This window comes from Passer domesticus, chromosome 2, assembly GCF_036417665.1.
Source record: "Passer domesticus isolate bPasDom1 chromosome 2, bPasDom1.hap1, whole genome shotgun sequence".
Classification (NCBI taxonomy): Eukaryota; Metazoa; Chordata; class Aves; order Passeriformes; family Passeridae; genus Passer; species Passer domesticus.
Window position 1 is genome coordinate 13822069 of NC_087475.1, and position 16716 is coordinate 13838784.

The 16716-nt window shown below is 37.2% G+C and overlaps 1 protein-coding gene across 1 annotated transcript in view; it reads right to left on the bottom strand.

Annotated features, from left to right (window-relative positions):
* The window catches only part of POLA1 (DNA polymerase alpha 1, catalytic subunit), a 183477-nt gene that overhangs the window by 23687 nt on the left and 143074 nt on the right, over nt 1–16716 (bottom strand). The window contains 1 exon segment of the mRNA XM_064407423.1: nt 16573–16669. Coding sequence (XP_064263493.1) covers nt 16573–16669 — 97 coding nt within the window.

Consider the following 16716-nt stretch of genomic DNA (forward strand, 5'->3'; position numbering starts at 1 on the left):
TCATTGGTGCTAAGGTCACCTGATGTCCAGCAGCACTGCATTCTAGGACCAGGAACATCCAACCCTGATGGTGACAGATGCTGCTTTACAAACTCTGTAAGCTACCAGCACAAGGGATGGGCAAGAACCATCCCAGCACATGCTGAATGAGGAACATCTTTCCTGTCACCCAACAGAGAGTGTCCAGAGCTGAAATACTGTCTCTTGTCATGGTGCTGCACACCAAGTGCAGGGCAACACTTCCAGCTATGGTCATGTACAGGTATGAGATAAACCAGGGAAAATTAAACAATTTCTGGCAAAGTTACTGGTCTCTGATTTAATTAGACTTCATCAAAGATGAAGGAACCCAATAAATAGTCATTCACATGGAAAGGCACTAAATAACTCAAGTTCCACTGCTGGTGAAGCTTACACCCTCTTCAGGAAAGCAACTTGGGTCGACTCCTGAAAAACAATCTTTTCACAAAGTAAAGGAGAAAAAGTACTCCCTGCCACCTTTACCTTGCAATACTGGGGAAAAAGCAGTGGAGAAAATGAAGAATCACCATAGTTTAGCACTTGGGAACATCACCCCTCTTCTAACCTAGTGTACAGTAACTTCAAGAAATGCATTACTCTCTTACACACTGGCCAATGTAAAAAGAAAATGAACACCAAACATTTTAATTTTTTAAAACTATTTTACCTGTTTCTCCCTGTGCCTCATCCCAAATCCTCCGAATTCCTCACAAGACACTAAAGTGGATAAAATACATACCTGCAGCTATTCTGACACAGTGCTCAAAATTCTTTCTTTTCAAAGACCCCCACTCACATGATCCACTAGAGTCTGTATCCTATATTCTGCCCTTCAGGAGCACATGAGATGAGCCATTCTGAAACTGAGATCACAGGCTCAGCTGCCATTAATACATCAAGGGCACAATATCCTCTGTCCCACTGATGCAACCAGCTCCACTGCCAGGATGCCAATAACTTTGTTTTCTTCCTATCCCCAATCCCCCCCACCTAGGGAAGGATGTCTGCTGATCATCTCCTTTTTGTGAAGTCAGCAATGCTGAACAGGGAACACAGGAGATACGCATTCAGCAGAACAATGGACGTGAAACAAGGAAGCAGGTTACTTGGGTACCACAACATTAAGTACTTTCTGACAAAGACTGCATTAGCAGATGACAGGAGACTGAACACAGAGCAAACAAAATGCTTTGTAGATTTTTCTGTCCCTGATGTTGCAGCTGATCTGGAAGAGAATGTGCAGAGTCCCTCAGGCAAGAGATAGCCTTTGATCTCAGTGTACTAACTTGATACACTTACAAATCTGAGAGTGCCTTTTGTCTTCTGCCCTCCCTAAAGAGGGTCTACAAGTAAAATAATGGATTATCTGAGGCTGCTCTGCCATAAGAAAATATATTTTAAAGGCCCTTCTAAAGTCAACTTTGTAAATGTATATTTTCCTTTTTCATGCTTGACATTCAAGCAGAAGGAAGAAAGATTATGTGCTATGATCTGTAGAATATTAAACTCCTCCCCATGATAACTTCGTCTGGAGTTATCAAAATCCCTGTATTTACTGAATATGAAAAAGCAGAGATTGATGGAGTTGGCTTTTAACTGCTAGAATCTTCTGTGGGTAAAAAATAGCTATTAATAGATAACAACTGTTCACCTTGAAGACTGCAAATTAATTTTCAAATGACCCAATACAAGAAGTTTTGTCTCTAGATTTGTCCCTTCAAAAATAGTACCAGTGTAGAACTACAACCTCTGCCTCTCTATAAATAACCCCAAAACAACAGCCTGCTCCTGTGACAGAAGCCAGAACTCCATTCTAAAAGTGATTTTTAACCTGCTGGTTTGCAGACCTCAAGATAGGCTTTTCTACAAGAGTGATGGAAGTTACAGAGGTTTGCCTCCTCATGATGATATGCCTTCCCCAGAGTCAATACAATTAGCTGTGTACAATCCAAAAATAGGTTATTCAGGGATGTAGAAATGGTTTATTTCAGAACACACTTTTCTCACTTTGCTTTAGCCAGCAGAGGTTGTTAGCTGGAGAAGGATAAAGAAAACTACTTTCATGTTACTTTTTTAATCTTTGGTGAAAAACCTTGAGGTGACTGGAGTGCTGTACACATCAATTTTTCACATTTGGCATCTAACATGGTAATATGCCTTTGGTACAATTTTTCCAGTAATACTGCTGTGAAGATCTGAAGTAGCCACCACCCTGGACCTCCTTTATAACCAGCAAAACAAGGAGGCATTTCTCATGTGTGATCCACTGGCCTAGTACAGATGAGATCAGCTGAGCCATGTCCTAGAACTGCCAAATTCTCCCCAAAATATAAAGGACCACAGCCTGATAAAGTCACATACAAATGTTTGAACTTTGAGACCTCAAGGCCAGTGGTGATGAAGTGCACTCCTCTGCAGAGAATATTCCCCACTGGTGATATGTGGTGTGGAATGACTGCTTTGCTTTACTGAGACAAAAAGAGAACAGCAAAGCCCCATCTCACACAGAAACTACAGACTCAACTACCTACATAACAAGGTAAGGAGTACCTTACCTTGTTATGTAGGTAGTTTGGGTGTACAAAGTAAGCTGAACACAAACCAGCAACAGGCACTTGCAGGAGGAAGGCAAGAGCACCCAGGGCTGCATCAGCATCACCAGCAGGTGCAGAGAGGTGACCCTTCTCCTTTGCTCAGCCCTGGAGAGAAACACCTGGAGTCCTGGGTCCAGAATCTTTTATTAAAGGCAATGTCTATTAGCTGAAAGATAAGGGTGGCTTCTTACGACATAAAAGGCATGTCACTGGGGTAATTTATATTATCTTTATAATTGGGATATATTGCTCTATAGAGCTTTGCTTTTTAATTGGAATGATCTTCAGGCATTCCTTGAGCCTCTCTTGGCTAGGAATGAGGACACAAAGTACCCATGTTGCTGGAAAATATTAAATGCAAAAATTTATGTGTAAGTTCAACAGTACTTTTTTTCTTGAGTGCTGTTTGTAGCTCCCAGTTTGAAAAGAACTCAATTTTTAAAATCAAAGTATATATACCAACTTGAATTATGCTAAGAACATGGTTTATCATAATAATGGCCTTCAAAAATGTGCTATTCAACAGAAATACTGGCCTACTCCAGACATTCAAAAACATCAGCTTGCAATTGTGGAAAAAACTTCCCAAGAAGGATGTACTCCATCTGTAAAAGTGCTGATTTCTGCAAAGAGAGATTTCCTCCCAAATCATATTTTATGTTCAGAGGACAATAAAAACCCCTTCTTTGACATACTTTTCCAAAGTCCTCACTGTACACATCCAGAACAAGATGATAGAAAATTATATTTTCAAGCCAACCCAAGTCTTGAATTCTTTTAGAGATGACTAATGCCAGTTTAAGGCTGTGCCCATGACTGTGCAACAGTTTTCAGTAATACATACTCAGAAATCTTATTTAACAATTTCCTAATTGAGAAAATTTCTCACAGGATAACAAGTGTAATGAAATCCAGTTAAGGGAGCTCCTACTGGAAACGCAGGACCTAATTTTAACCACACTGGATTCAAACAACCCATAAAAATAAAGGCTACATTTTACAATGACCTATTTGACTGTCTAGCTGTACTGCAAATTAGTTTCATTTACTGTTGTCTCTTTAAAATCCTTCAACATTTCTGTTCCTCATAGCTCTCACCCACATTTGCCACACTGAGAATTTTGGGATTGTTCTTTGTCAAATTCACTTCACACATCTGTTCTGTTCCTCGATGTCTTTTTCTCATTTTGCACTAATGCTCTTTCCTCCTGTAGTTCAAAACAAGCATTTCTCATTTCCTTTACAAAATACCACCACTTTACCTAAAAATTCCACATGAATCCCTGTGGTAGCCTAATAAAATGTCACCTTAGTATTAATATTTTGTTGGCCTCTAAATTACAGTACCAACACAGTGCCATGGATTTGGATGGGACAACTGGAAGTTCTTTACCGGTCTCTTAAGAATCAAAGACCAGATGAAAAACATACAGCCCTTTGCTTCCCCATGAAAGTTTACTTTATAATCACTATGCTACAAAAAATCATCAACAACTGAAATCCCCTCAAAGTGAAACATAATTTTTGAAGCATAATGCTGAACCACCAATATTATTTCTACAGTCAAGGTAGAGGGACACAGACAAATAACTGCAAGGCATCCTGACATATGAATGTGTAAAGTAAGGCTTTACACGGAGTGTTAGGGATAAGGATTACCTATAACTGTGGTAATCTGTGGGTGTACCTAACCCTTCTTTCATCCTCATGAAACTTCTGCAAAGGCTGAGTGTACTGTCACCTTCCTTTCACATCTGTTTTTGGGTAAAGGATGCCAACCCAAGAGCAGCCAAGGGCTTTCCTGACAGTAAAGCACCAGCACATCAGTGCCTGGAAGGACAGGGGTCTAAAACATGCAGCAGGTGTCTGGATGCTGATGGTAGCAGGAAACTGAAAGCTATTTCCAAAGGACCTCTGAACAGTCTTTACTTAAGTAAAAAAAGTGTGAAGATGAGGGCTCCTGAAAACCCAGCATGCCTATCACTTCTCAAGAATCTATCAAAATGACCTCTCATTTCCTCTCTAAAAAGACATTAATAGAACTGGAAGAAGGAAAACCAGAATGCACTGAAGGGAAGTTACAGGAAAGATGAAGAGAGACTATTTACCAGAGCATGTAGTGACAGGACAAGGGGAAATAGGTTCAAACTCAGAGAGCAGGTTTAGATTAGATATCAGGAAGAAATTCTTTACTGTGAGGTTGGTGAGACACTGGCACAGGTTGCCCAGAGAAGATGTGGATGACCCATCCCTGGAAGTGTTAAAGGCCAGCCTGGTCTAGTGGAAGGTTCCCTGCCCACGGCAGTGGGGCTGGGGCTGGGTGATCTTCAAGGCCTCTCCCACCCCAAACCATTCTGTGATTCTATGCTGGAAGAGCTGAGCAAACCCAGAACCTACACAAGTGGAGAGTGGGTTTTGCCAGGGCAGAAGAGATGCCTGGAAATGGAGAAGCAGGGAGAGAGAGCAGCAGCCAGACACATCAGAGCTGCCCCAAAACCCAGACACCACAGGCAAAAGTGGGTCCTGGAGGCTCAGATTGAAAAAAAGCATATTTGTTGCTCCTATGGGTCAGTGCAGCATTAGGAGTCACTTGCAGGACAGAGAACACATGTATGTATCAAAAATCATTAGTGTTAAATGCCTTAAGAGAACAAAAATTACACGTTTTGGTATTCAGTAGAAAATACTTATATGCTTTTATGTTAACAGACTAAATACTGAAATAAAATGCATGTTTTGTCTAAATAGGAGCTCCTGACTGAATACTTTTCTTGTTCAAAATTTGTCAGAACAACAAAAATAAAACAATAAAACCAAAAGGAAGCAAAGTCTTCAGATTGTATTCAAAAGTTCCAAAACGCATGGACACTTCAGTGTAATTTCTGAATTTGATCAGAGTTCCTGTTTTTTCAGAAAAACTGAAAAAGATTTTTCATTTGTGTCCAGGTCACCTTTATGGCTGCTTCCATCATTGTGGTACCTGAACTTGGGCTTAAACTGGGAAACAGCTGATAAATCTTTGGAGAACAGATATGGAAAGGACAGAAATAGTGGTTTTAAACTTGCATCCAAACTTTCAGAAACTAAAGCTTCAAATTAGAACCTCTGTTTCTTTCTCTTTTTGGTTAGACTGTGTCATGACTGTTCCCCTAGAAGGGGAACAAAGAAGCAGGATCTGGTGCATGACTCTTGACCAGGAGCAGCTGAGGGAGCTGGGGGTGTTAAGCCTGGAGAAAAGGAGGCTCAGAGACTTCATTCTTCTCTACAGAGGCAGCCAGGTGAGGGTTCCCTCTTCTCCCAGGTAAGCAGTGACAGGGCAAGGGGAAATGTCCTCAAGTTGCATCAGGGGAGGTTCAGATTGAATGTCAGGAAAAATTTCTTCACTGAAAGAGTGGTTAAACACTGGAATGGGATGCCCAAGGATGTAGTGGAGCCACTATCCCCAAGAGTGCTCAAAAAACATATGGCAGTTCTTTCCAAACAAAAAGCTACACTTCAGATCTCTTAAATGAAGTAATACTCAAAATAACTGAATTAGTCTCAAGTTATACCATTGCATTCACAATAACCCATTTCAAACCCATTAATTCTTGTATAATACAGAATTTAAAGTATGAAATATTTCACATCAAGTTCCTGGTTACTATAGTTTACCATTACTCTCAAAAACATGGCAGTTAATGCTCTAAGTATGTTAACTGTATTGGTTTTGCTCACTCATCACTATTTTTTATTAAGTACATTTTAAACTACAGGCTCAGCTCTATTAAAAAAAAAAAAAGTCCTTTTAATGCTTTTTGCCCTCTGCCATGGCTAGGTAATAGAATCTCAAATTAAAATATTAATCTGACGAATGTGCTACTGTTAGTTTATGGAACATATATTGTCACATTAGAAATAAAAGCAATACCATAACTAGCTAAATATTTTAATTACAAGTCTGCAAAATTCTATTAATGTAAAGTATTATTTGTTTTTATAATATAAATAAACTAGCTTAGGCTGTCACTCACTTCTTTTTATTAATTTTTTGTTTTGTCTTACTGCATGCATCTCTCACAAAGTGAAAAATGTCTATTTAAAGATAAATGGAAATACTACAGTACGTAACATTTTCATGTCAAAACAATTGCATTATTATATTCTGAGTTAAATAATATAAGATGGGAAAACATTTTTATATGCATTTAACAGTTGTAGTCCTTGCAGGATCAAATCAACTTCTTCCCAAGCTACTTCCAGATAAAAACAAAGAGCTCACTGACCTGACCAGCTTCCCCTTGTACCCATCTCTGTCCCCTCCCAGAAGAAGGACAAGCCAGGACAGAAGTACATCCTTCTGTAGCTTTTTTTAAAGGCTGAACCACATTTTGGCCTGTCACAGATGACTAATCTGTTCTCAGAAGACAAACACATGAGATTGAAATATGAAATTTGGTAGATGGACTGTTAGAATGAGATCAATGTCAAAATAACTACAAAAGTCACAGAACGAGCGTAGCTTTGCTTAGAGACTGATTTGAAAACTGCACGTGGAGGCTCTACCCATGAAACAGAGAGGTATTTATTTTCTGGAATATGTACTCCAAACACTGTCTTGTGCATTCCTCATTTTCAAGGCATCTACACCCATGGCTTCAAGTGCTCAATTGCCCCTGCTCCTCCAGAAATACAGCAATCGGGATTGGTTGTCACCACCACAATTTTCTGATGTAGAGATGGCAAAAATGTAATACTCCTTTATGGAAGGCAGTATTTTTTTATTTAGATAAACCAAATTTAAGCTGCATTTAGACACTTATTTGTCTTGTGCTGCATTTTTATACATATATCATGCACCATTTTTGTGTCCCCTATGGAATAAAACAAAAATTTTCCATTATGTTCTCTACATGGCTTACTAGTCCCTAATAAAAAGAAGAGATTATCTCCATCCATTTCTTAGAGAAGAGAGCATAACTATATTTTCATAATGCATTTGATAGAAATCCTTTGTTTGCTCAGGATACAGAAAGATATTTCAAAAGAAATGTCTCCCATGCAGTTATTATACTTCAGTGAGTATAATAATTAACATAATTTTATTTGCAGCAATAATTTAAATCTTAGAGATTAAATAAGGCTCCTGTTTTCACAAATAATGACTCCACATGTTTCTTTTAAGGGTCCATATAATTTACACGGGTTTGGAGACAATTTCTCTTTAGGACTCATGTACTTAGGAGATGTGAGTTGAGGTAACTACATTTAACATCAGGAAGATGACATACTCACATCAACTGCAAACCCAGACCAGGTTTGGGAGCTAGAGAACAGCTTTTGGCAAGTATTTAATAAAACAGCTGCCTTATGTAACAAGCACAGAAAAATTACACTCTGATATATGTGCAACACAGTATTAAGTCTTGAGGTGTTCCAAAGAAATTTCAGTATTTCAGTGCCCCTCTTTCTTCATGTTTCTTTTTCACCACTCCCCTTCTGACATAGCTTACAATTTTCTTCCTTTTTATTAGTATCACAACTAGTGTTCACTTTTTTAAAATTATCCCTTTCATATTAATTCTGCTTTCTGTTACTGAAAGTGTACTTCTTCTTGGTGATTTTAATACTGTGACATAATAAATGAATGCTTGCTGTCATAATGCATGTAAGAAAAAGCTTTTTATCTCTGATGCCATTTTGATACATCACAGTGTTACAGAACAAAACCAGACCACCAAATCTAACACTTTACAGTGCTCTTTTCATTCAAACTACTAAAGGTAGCACATGATCTATTTAACATACAGAAAATATAGTAACTATCTTCTTTTAAGACAACACCAAAGATAAAAGAACCATTGATTGTCCTGGATATTAATTTTAGTCTTCTATAACATGCAGTAAACTATTTTTGGTTTCAAACTGCACAATTAGACAAATTTATAATCAAGAACATGCAATAGTAAGTAATAAAACAACATATAGACGTGTGTATCAATACAGAAAAACAATTCTTTCAAAACCAGTTCTATGCAATAAAAGAAATCTTTGGACATGAGAAATCAACTGCATTCCCTTTATGTTTTGTGGAGTCAAGCTTTCACTCCACATATACATGGCCATAAACAAACTTTCTCAAGTATCTTTACACCTGACCCCCAACACCTGAACCAGGCACCCTTGACCAGAATACAAACAATGTCCCAGAGGTGTTCACTCAAACCATGCGACCTCCTGGGTGTTCAGCTACAGAGTCTTTACACTTAAAGACAGGAGGTATCAACAGCAAAAATTAAGAAGCTCTAAATTTGCAGGCAGCACAGTTGAGTTCCCCAACCTCATATCAAGGCAAGTCATAATTAAAGACATGGAAGCCCTTCCACAACCCTGCCCAACTGTAGTGCCCGAGTGGAAGGGGAAAAGAGAGTGCTGGTGTGAAGTACAACACTGCACACCATCTTCAGTAGGTCACTGGTCTTTTAAATAATCTCTACTGAACAAATAAGATTTCAGAAAGTTTTTAGTAGATAATTACACTTCCTGATTTTGTAATTAGTGGAACTACATGTAATTACATAATAATTATGACGGTAATTACGTAATTAAGATGTATAATTATGTAGTAAAAAACATTATGGAAATAAAAGCCATCAACTGTATAAGCACAATACATTTTTAAAAATAAATTCTGTATCATCTGTTTAAAGCTACCATTTTCCTCAAAATATCAAAGTGATTATAAGCCATCACTGGCAAGTTCTAAAATACATTTCTTATGAGACTTAAAAATCATACAGATAATTGTATCTTTTTAAAAATCTCTTTAAGCCTTAGCTTTACATTATCTTTCTGATGTCTAGGCAGACATACTGAATGCACTTTACAGAGTTAAATTGTTTACATTTATATTTCCAATTTCTACTAAAATAATTTTTTTAGAAGTAGCACTGATGTCAGAATTCTGGTATCTAAAACACAGGAATTTGTAACTTTTTTTTAGCACCATCAGATCCATAAAACTTTTTCCTTCTGAAAGGAAAAACATGCTTGTCTTGCACTTTTCTCTACAGAAAAAAGCAAACTGCTGTAAGAAGCTGAAGCCACTAAAACACCATAATTTCTGACTTGCAGCGAACAACAGCAGAACTGACTCCCATCAAAAAAAACCAAAAAACAAAACAAGCCCCAAACTTTACTAAGCAGATGAAACCAGAAAGACAAATGTCTCTATAATAAAAATGTCAGTGTTTCAGACAGAAAAGAAACAGTGAAGAAAAAACTGTTTTAGAAATATTTTCTGTTTCAAGAAACTCACAAGAGAAGTGATAGAAGAGGCAGATGACACCAGAGAGATGACACCATTGCCTGGTAAGAGGTGACAAGCTGACCTGCACCTATTCATCTTCAGCAGGGAAAAAATCCTGAAGTGCAAACGAGAAGATATTTCTGTTCACTTTTTTCCACATACAAAAACCCCCATGGTCAAATAACCATTCCAATTTATGGGGAGTCAGAAATTAGCTAAGCCACTACTTCATCCCATCTGCAACATTAATACAATGTGCAAGGGAAAAAACACTTCATTAATCAAAACTCTTTTTTTTTTGTTATTTGAGCCACAGTAAATGCACTCCTCTCATGCCACAGATTTTCCAGATCATACACATATCATAAGTGTTTTAACTCATTACTTCTATTTATTTCCTTCACAAGTAGAGAAAACAATGCCAAGAAAGATGTACCAACCCATTATACTTTATGCTCAGAGAAAGGGTTATAGAAATGTACAGTGTTAATGGGTTTTATTTAGATTTTGTAGGTTTAACAAAAAGACAACAGAAACAGAAAGGAGAAAACATTACACTTAAGACCTTAAATATGTCTAATGCCTATAAAAAAGGCACGATCATTAGGGGAGGATAACATAAAATTTAAAGATAATCTAACTGCCCATATATTACATCAAAAGGCTCAAAAACCCTATTGCAAATAATTTTCAGTAGGTTTTGCTTTCCAAAAAAGTTAGATTTAAAAACACTCAAGAAATAGTGACTCAAATTTAAAAGAAAAAAAATTCACAAGTCTTTCTCTTCAAAACAACACATTAAGGAAAAATGAGCAAGTGCTTTTCAAGAAAGACTCAGATTAAATTCTTGAAAATTATTATTTTACAGTCTCTTCAAAACAACATGATTGGAAGACAAAGTACTTGACAGCAAATGTGCAGAGGAGCTTTTATTTGCTTGGATGTGGAGATCACTACAGTGAACTGAAGTCTTAGTGATGGTGTCTGGAGGTGTGATGCCATCAGAAATGTTTTGTTTATTGAACTGCTCCTTCTGAAAAGACACAGGCCAGATTTCAGTTGCTGCCATCTTACAAATAAATGCACACACACAGATACACCTAGGTAATTGATAGGGTATCTCCTTATCAATGCACATGTATCCCCGTTCCTAACTATTGCAACAAGTACTTTGCTGTAGTCTTCTGTCTGTACATTGATAAAAATGTGGCAAATTGTTCTGATCTACAAAATGTCTTCCATTAAAAAAAATCACTTTGGTCTGCTACTTGACACACCAAGTTATGAACACACTGAGGAAAAACACTCACCACTGAACTGACAGGATTCACACAGATATTCAGAGCTGATTTTTATTTTTTTACATCTAGGTCTAACAGCCCATAAGTTTCTTTTTTCCCAACAATTTTTCAGTTTATTCATCCATAAAGTAAACTAGGGATTTTTGATGTTTGCATGGAAGGGTGGAGTGAGGTGCACACAAGAAGCTGTAATAAAAGCATGAAAGCATCCCTTGAATATGCATTTGGTTTTACAAAACCACAGCCTGTAAGTATATGATCAAAACAATTACATTCTATTTCCACAAAGTGGCATATACTTCAAAGATGTAGGTCTCCCTACTACACAGGAATATTTAACTGCTTTTCCCCAAGTTATCTTCCTCCCATCCTCATTTTCTTCTGCTTATCCATTAAGAGGATATGCTGAGACTTTTCAGAATCAAACTTCCATGGGTTGTTAAATATATTCTGGGAAAGAATCCACCACAGTAGCTTTGCACTTAAATGTCTTGCAAACGACATTTGTGACCCTCCCTCTCGAAGAAATGGGACAGCCAAAGGGCAGTACCTTCCAGCCCCTTTCTACAGCACAGAACAGACAAAAATCCTATGACCAAGATCCTATTTTTCCACAAAGATCACAGCATCACAAACAGCCTCAGTGATACTAATGCATTGTGAATAAGTAGATTGCAGCATCCTTATCTTCTATTTGATGTCAGATGATGCCAGGGGAAACTGAACTGGAGACATCTGTGCAAGGCACAGTAGTTGTAGTGACTTTAGGGGGCTCCATTTCTTTTCACTTTCAGAGGTTTTCATTTTACTACAGTAGAAGCAAAATGAAAACAGTAATATCTTTGAATATTTAACAATACCAATGTCAGAATGGAATAATGAGATAAAGATTACTACACTCTATTTTGATCTCCTGATGACATAGCCATAAGAATGCATTGGTTTCCATTCTGAAGTTAAGGCACACAGAGTGAGCATACTCCTGCATTTGAGCCTCAAGTGTTCAAAATCACTGATAGTTGGTCTATCCTTTTTCATCTATATGAAGAGAGGATGCTACTACTTTGCAACTCCTGCTGCTTTTCACAGCTCTGCTTGCTCACCTAAGTAGCAATGTCTGATTAAACCCACAGCCCAGTTTCAAAATCTGTCAGAAAGGGCTGAAAACATGCTGAGTATGTTGCTACTCACAATAGAGCATTTTATCCCTTTTCAGATTAAAAAAATAACTGAGAACAAACAGTCCTTCTAGGATTACTGATATCTTAAATTAGGGGTTTGGGCATAGCAATGTGAAAAATTAAACAGGTTTTTAACCTAATACTAACTGTGCAACAGTTCCTAATTTAGAAAGACAGCCCAGAATTTTCAGGATTTCATTTTTTTAGTTCTTAGACAACTAAGAACCTTGCACTGTATCACAATGTTAACCTATGAAATTGTATTGTAATTGTAATTGAACAGTATTAATAATAGGACAAAAGACCCATAACTGTATCATCCAAATATTCCTAAGTGGTATAATTGACAGCTAACTTCACCAGTCACTGAAACAAGAACACATCACATAGACCAGTCAGTTTATTCTTGATTCTTACAGGAAAAAGAAGAAACAATAACTATCTAATGATTACAGTAGATCCCAAATAAAACATGAGTCAACAATGTTGTAATCACCACACTGGTATAGATAAGCAGAAGTAGAGTCTGCAAAACTTATTAATCAATCCTTTTGCTGTATTCCTCTGTGGTAGGCCTGACCTACTGGAGGTCTAGGAAAAAAAAAAAACACACAAAAAATAAACCAAACAAAACCCAGCCAAACAAACAAAAAAACCAACAACCAAACACAGAGAGAAGTGGAAAGCTCTCCTGCTGTTCCTCCACAAAACAAGTTAGTAGTTGGAAGAGACTTAGAATACAGCACTGCATGCTTTAAATACGTAAAACTCCCTAAAAGAACAGTGTATCACCCATCGTGCACAGAATAAGCTTCAGAAAGCAAAATTCACCTCAGATACCAAGACCAGCTCTCTACAGTAAGTACAGTGAAAACACCAAACACCACAAGAAACTGTGTGTACAGCTTGCCAAGTTGTAGAACCTGCATTGCCAGAGGATTTTTAAATGTAGCCCATCTGTAAAAAGTAGGCTGTATTGATCCTCTAGCAGGGAAAGGAAGCAGCTTGGATATCTTTCTGAACTCCTACTGATTTCACAATTATTATTTTAGATTTCATTTCAACAAATAGTACAGGTCTTCAGTATAAATAGCCGAACAAACAAAACCTGCTCTGCAATCAAGATTCTGTATTTTGAAGAGGCAAGAACAGAAAATGCAAGTGAACAAGTAGTGAAATCTCAAGGTTCTGAATGAGGTAAGACGTTAATTCCTTCAAACTACAGCTGAAAACAGATTTATATCTTCAATCTCTAGCCATCAAAATTTTTTTCTTTCTATAGAAGAACATTCCAAGATAAATAACAACTAAAGCTGCTAATAGAAATAAACAGAATCTACAAAAAAGAAAAACTGGCGTTTTCAGGAAAATCACAATAAGAGGTAGAATCAACAAAATCCATGCAATTTGGGCTTCAAAAAACAATGACCCTAAACAAAGCAAAAAGTCTCCCCAAACTAAAATCAAAATAACAGCCAAGCAGTGGTTTAGTCACATAAAAAGAGATTGAAAATACCAGAGACATACGAAACCTACACTAAAATTTTGCCACCGTTTTTGATTAAGGAACCGATCACAGATCAAGGAAAACTGACTTGTGAATGATGGCATGGAAACAAAATCTTTTTTGTTACGAGAGAAAATAAACACTAGCTTCATGTTCTAAAGGGGAGTTCACTAGATTTCCATTTCAGACATACAACAAAAATTGTACATTAAAATTATTTAATCCTGCATAAAGTGAATCACATTATATAATATGTTACAAGGAAACAGAGGACACTGGTATCTATAAAATAAAAAGTTGGCACAAATAGCCATGGATAATTAATATCAAATTCTGCATATACTGTAGAAAGTCATCTTCCTCCCAAAAGAGATCTGAAAAATGGGACAGAATTATACATAGGTTTACCACACCCACACAGCCAATTGCTTTGAAGAGAACCAATTGTCAAAGGAAAATTAAGAGATTTAATTTATCTGGCCTTGACTCCTGCTGCAACACCAAGACTGAAATCACTGGCTCGCTGAAGAAGATAATAGAATAATTTTCAAACAGCTACAAAAAAGAGAAAAATACACCATGCTGAAAGGTTAACTGTCCAAGAGCAAAAAGTCCTACTAGAATTCTTACAATTCCTTAAGAATTACTCTGAAAACTAATTTTATTGAACTTAGCAGTCAGGGGTCCAAGAAACATTTTCCCATTAAAGCAGAAGGTGGTAAATTACGTGGATTCAGAAGCCACCATACTATTTTCATAGAGAATTTATTAACCTTGAAGTCTAATATTACAAATGAGATTAAGCAGTGAAAAATTAATGAAACCAGGAAAATTAAGTAAAACAAGTGGCATGAGCCTGAGATATGAATAAACCCATGATTCTGAAATGACAGGAGGAAAAGAAACCCTCTTAAACCTCAGGATTTCTATCATTACTTCAGTACAAGCTGATGATATGAACAGTAGTGAACAGGATGTGGGTGGCTCAAGAAAGCACCAGAAGATGTAATTTCAGCAAATATACAGACCCAGTGTACAAGACACTGGAGAGATAATATCTGAAATACCACATAATGTCTAGATTTTCATACTCCAAAGATTAATTCAACCTAGAAAAGATTGCAGAGAAAGGTGCTAAGAGGAAGAATCACACAACAGAGACCAATTCTTCTTGAAGAAAGCTAAGAGTGTCTCTGCCTTAGTTTCAAAACAAAACAGAGATGTCATCCCTGTTTCCAAAAGCACAGCAGAGAACATCAGGGAAGTAAAACAAACATTTAGTGAATGGCCATAAAATAGCCACAAACAAGTTAGAACATGAAAATTATAGTGAATTTTTAGTCATCACAGGTCAACAGGCTGAAACACACTTTGGAACTGCAGCAAAAGGAGAACCACCACTCATAGATTTCCAAATGAAGTTCCAGAAACTTGCAGTCCTGAAAAATGCAGTGGCATGCTGTAGAAGGGGATTGGATGTGATCATGCATGAAGTGATCTCTACCGATGATTTCTACTCTTATGCCCTTATACTGGGTGAGAGATCTACACAATTTGGTTTCAGCCACCAGCAGCATCCACTCCACAACATTCCTTCAGTGCATCTCCAGAGATGTATTAGACTGACATGGCTACACACTGTGACCTCCTTGGATGTACAAAGCCACTGTGAAATGCAAGCATCAGAGTGAGTTCACTGACTTAGAATGATTACGAAAGGAAACGAGAACCTCTGCAAGAAGAAATATAAGTACAAGAAGCCAAATCAGCCTGTTTGCTTATTTGAGCAGTTTTTAGCTAAGAGGTCACACTATTTTCATTTCCATATGTGGCTTATCAAAATAACATTTAGAAAGACTGAGTTTTATTTAATCTCTTTTCATCACCCAGTAACTTAAGTGCAGATGCAGGACAGGGGTGGGGAAGATTTTGACAGCAGAGCAGCCATCAGAACACAGTCCCAACAGCAGCACCTTTTCCTCACAGGCACCTCCAGATCCAGAGGACACAGCCCAGTGCTCTCTGTGGACATCATGCTTCAGTGGTGGGACCCAAACATGCCTTTTTTCAGAATTCCAAGCATTAGCTCACTCTCAGAAATGTTCTTCTGTCAGCTTGAAAATCACTTAGCTGCACAAAACCCATTGATCCGTTACAGCTTAGAGATGTGTTAGTTCAGAAGTGTTATGGTAATTGGGAGAAGACAAAAAAATCTTCCTAAGATCAGGTTAATCTGTATTTTATTTAAGAGAGGTTTGCAGACAATTAGCATTACTGCTTTTCTTGTGCCCTCATTTTTTATCCCTGATAAAAAGTGTCTCTTCAATACTAATAGTTGAATGTAAATTTTAATTATGGACATATTTTAATTAATCTATTTACTGAAGGTAACGTCCTTCAAGCAAAGAGATTTTCTCTAAGTGTGTAACATGCAAGAAAAGCACATTTTCTAAAACACAGTAGCTTCAAAAGCAGAAAAGGGGCATATAACTTATGCTTAAAGTGGTGAACTCTGACTGAACACATTCCCCTTTACAGAGGATTCTTAAATTCATACTTTCTTCTATTTTCTGGTTTAGATTACATACTTATAGTTCAGATTGGAAGAGTACAGTAGGTCTAGTGTCTAGAATGCAAATTGCTACTGAACAATAGTTCATTAATTAAAAATTTAACATACCTTTATCTTCCTCAGTAACCACTTTATCCATCGCATAGTCCACATCAAAAATGTATCGGTAGAAGCAGAGCTGAGTGTACAGGGCCTTATCAGAATACTGTAATGTAAGAAGACAGCAATTAAAAATCCAACCCAAAAGTGTGT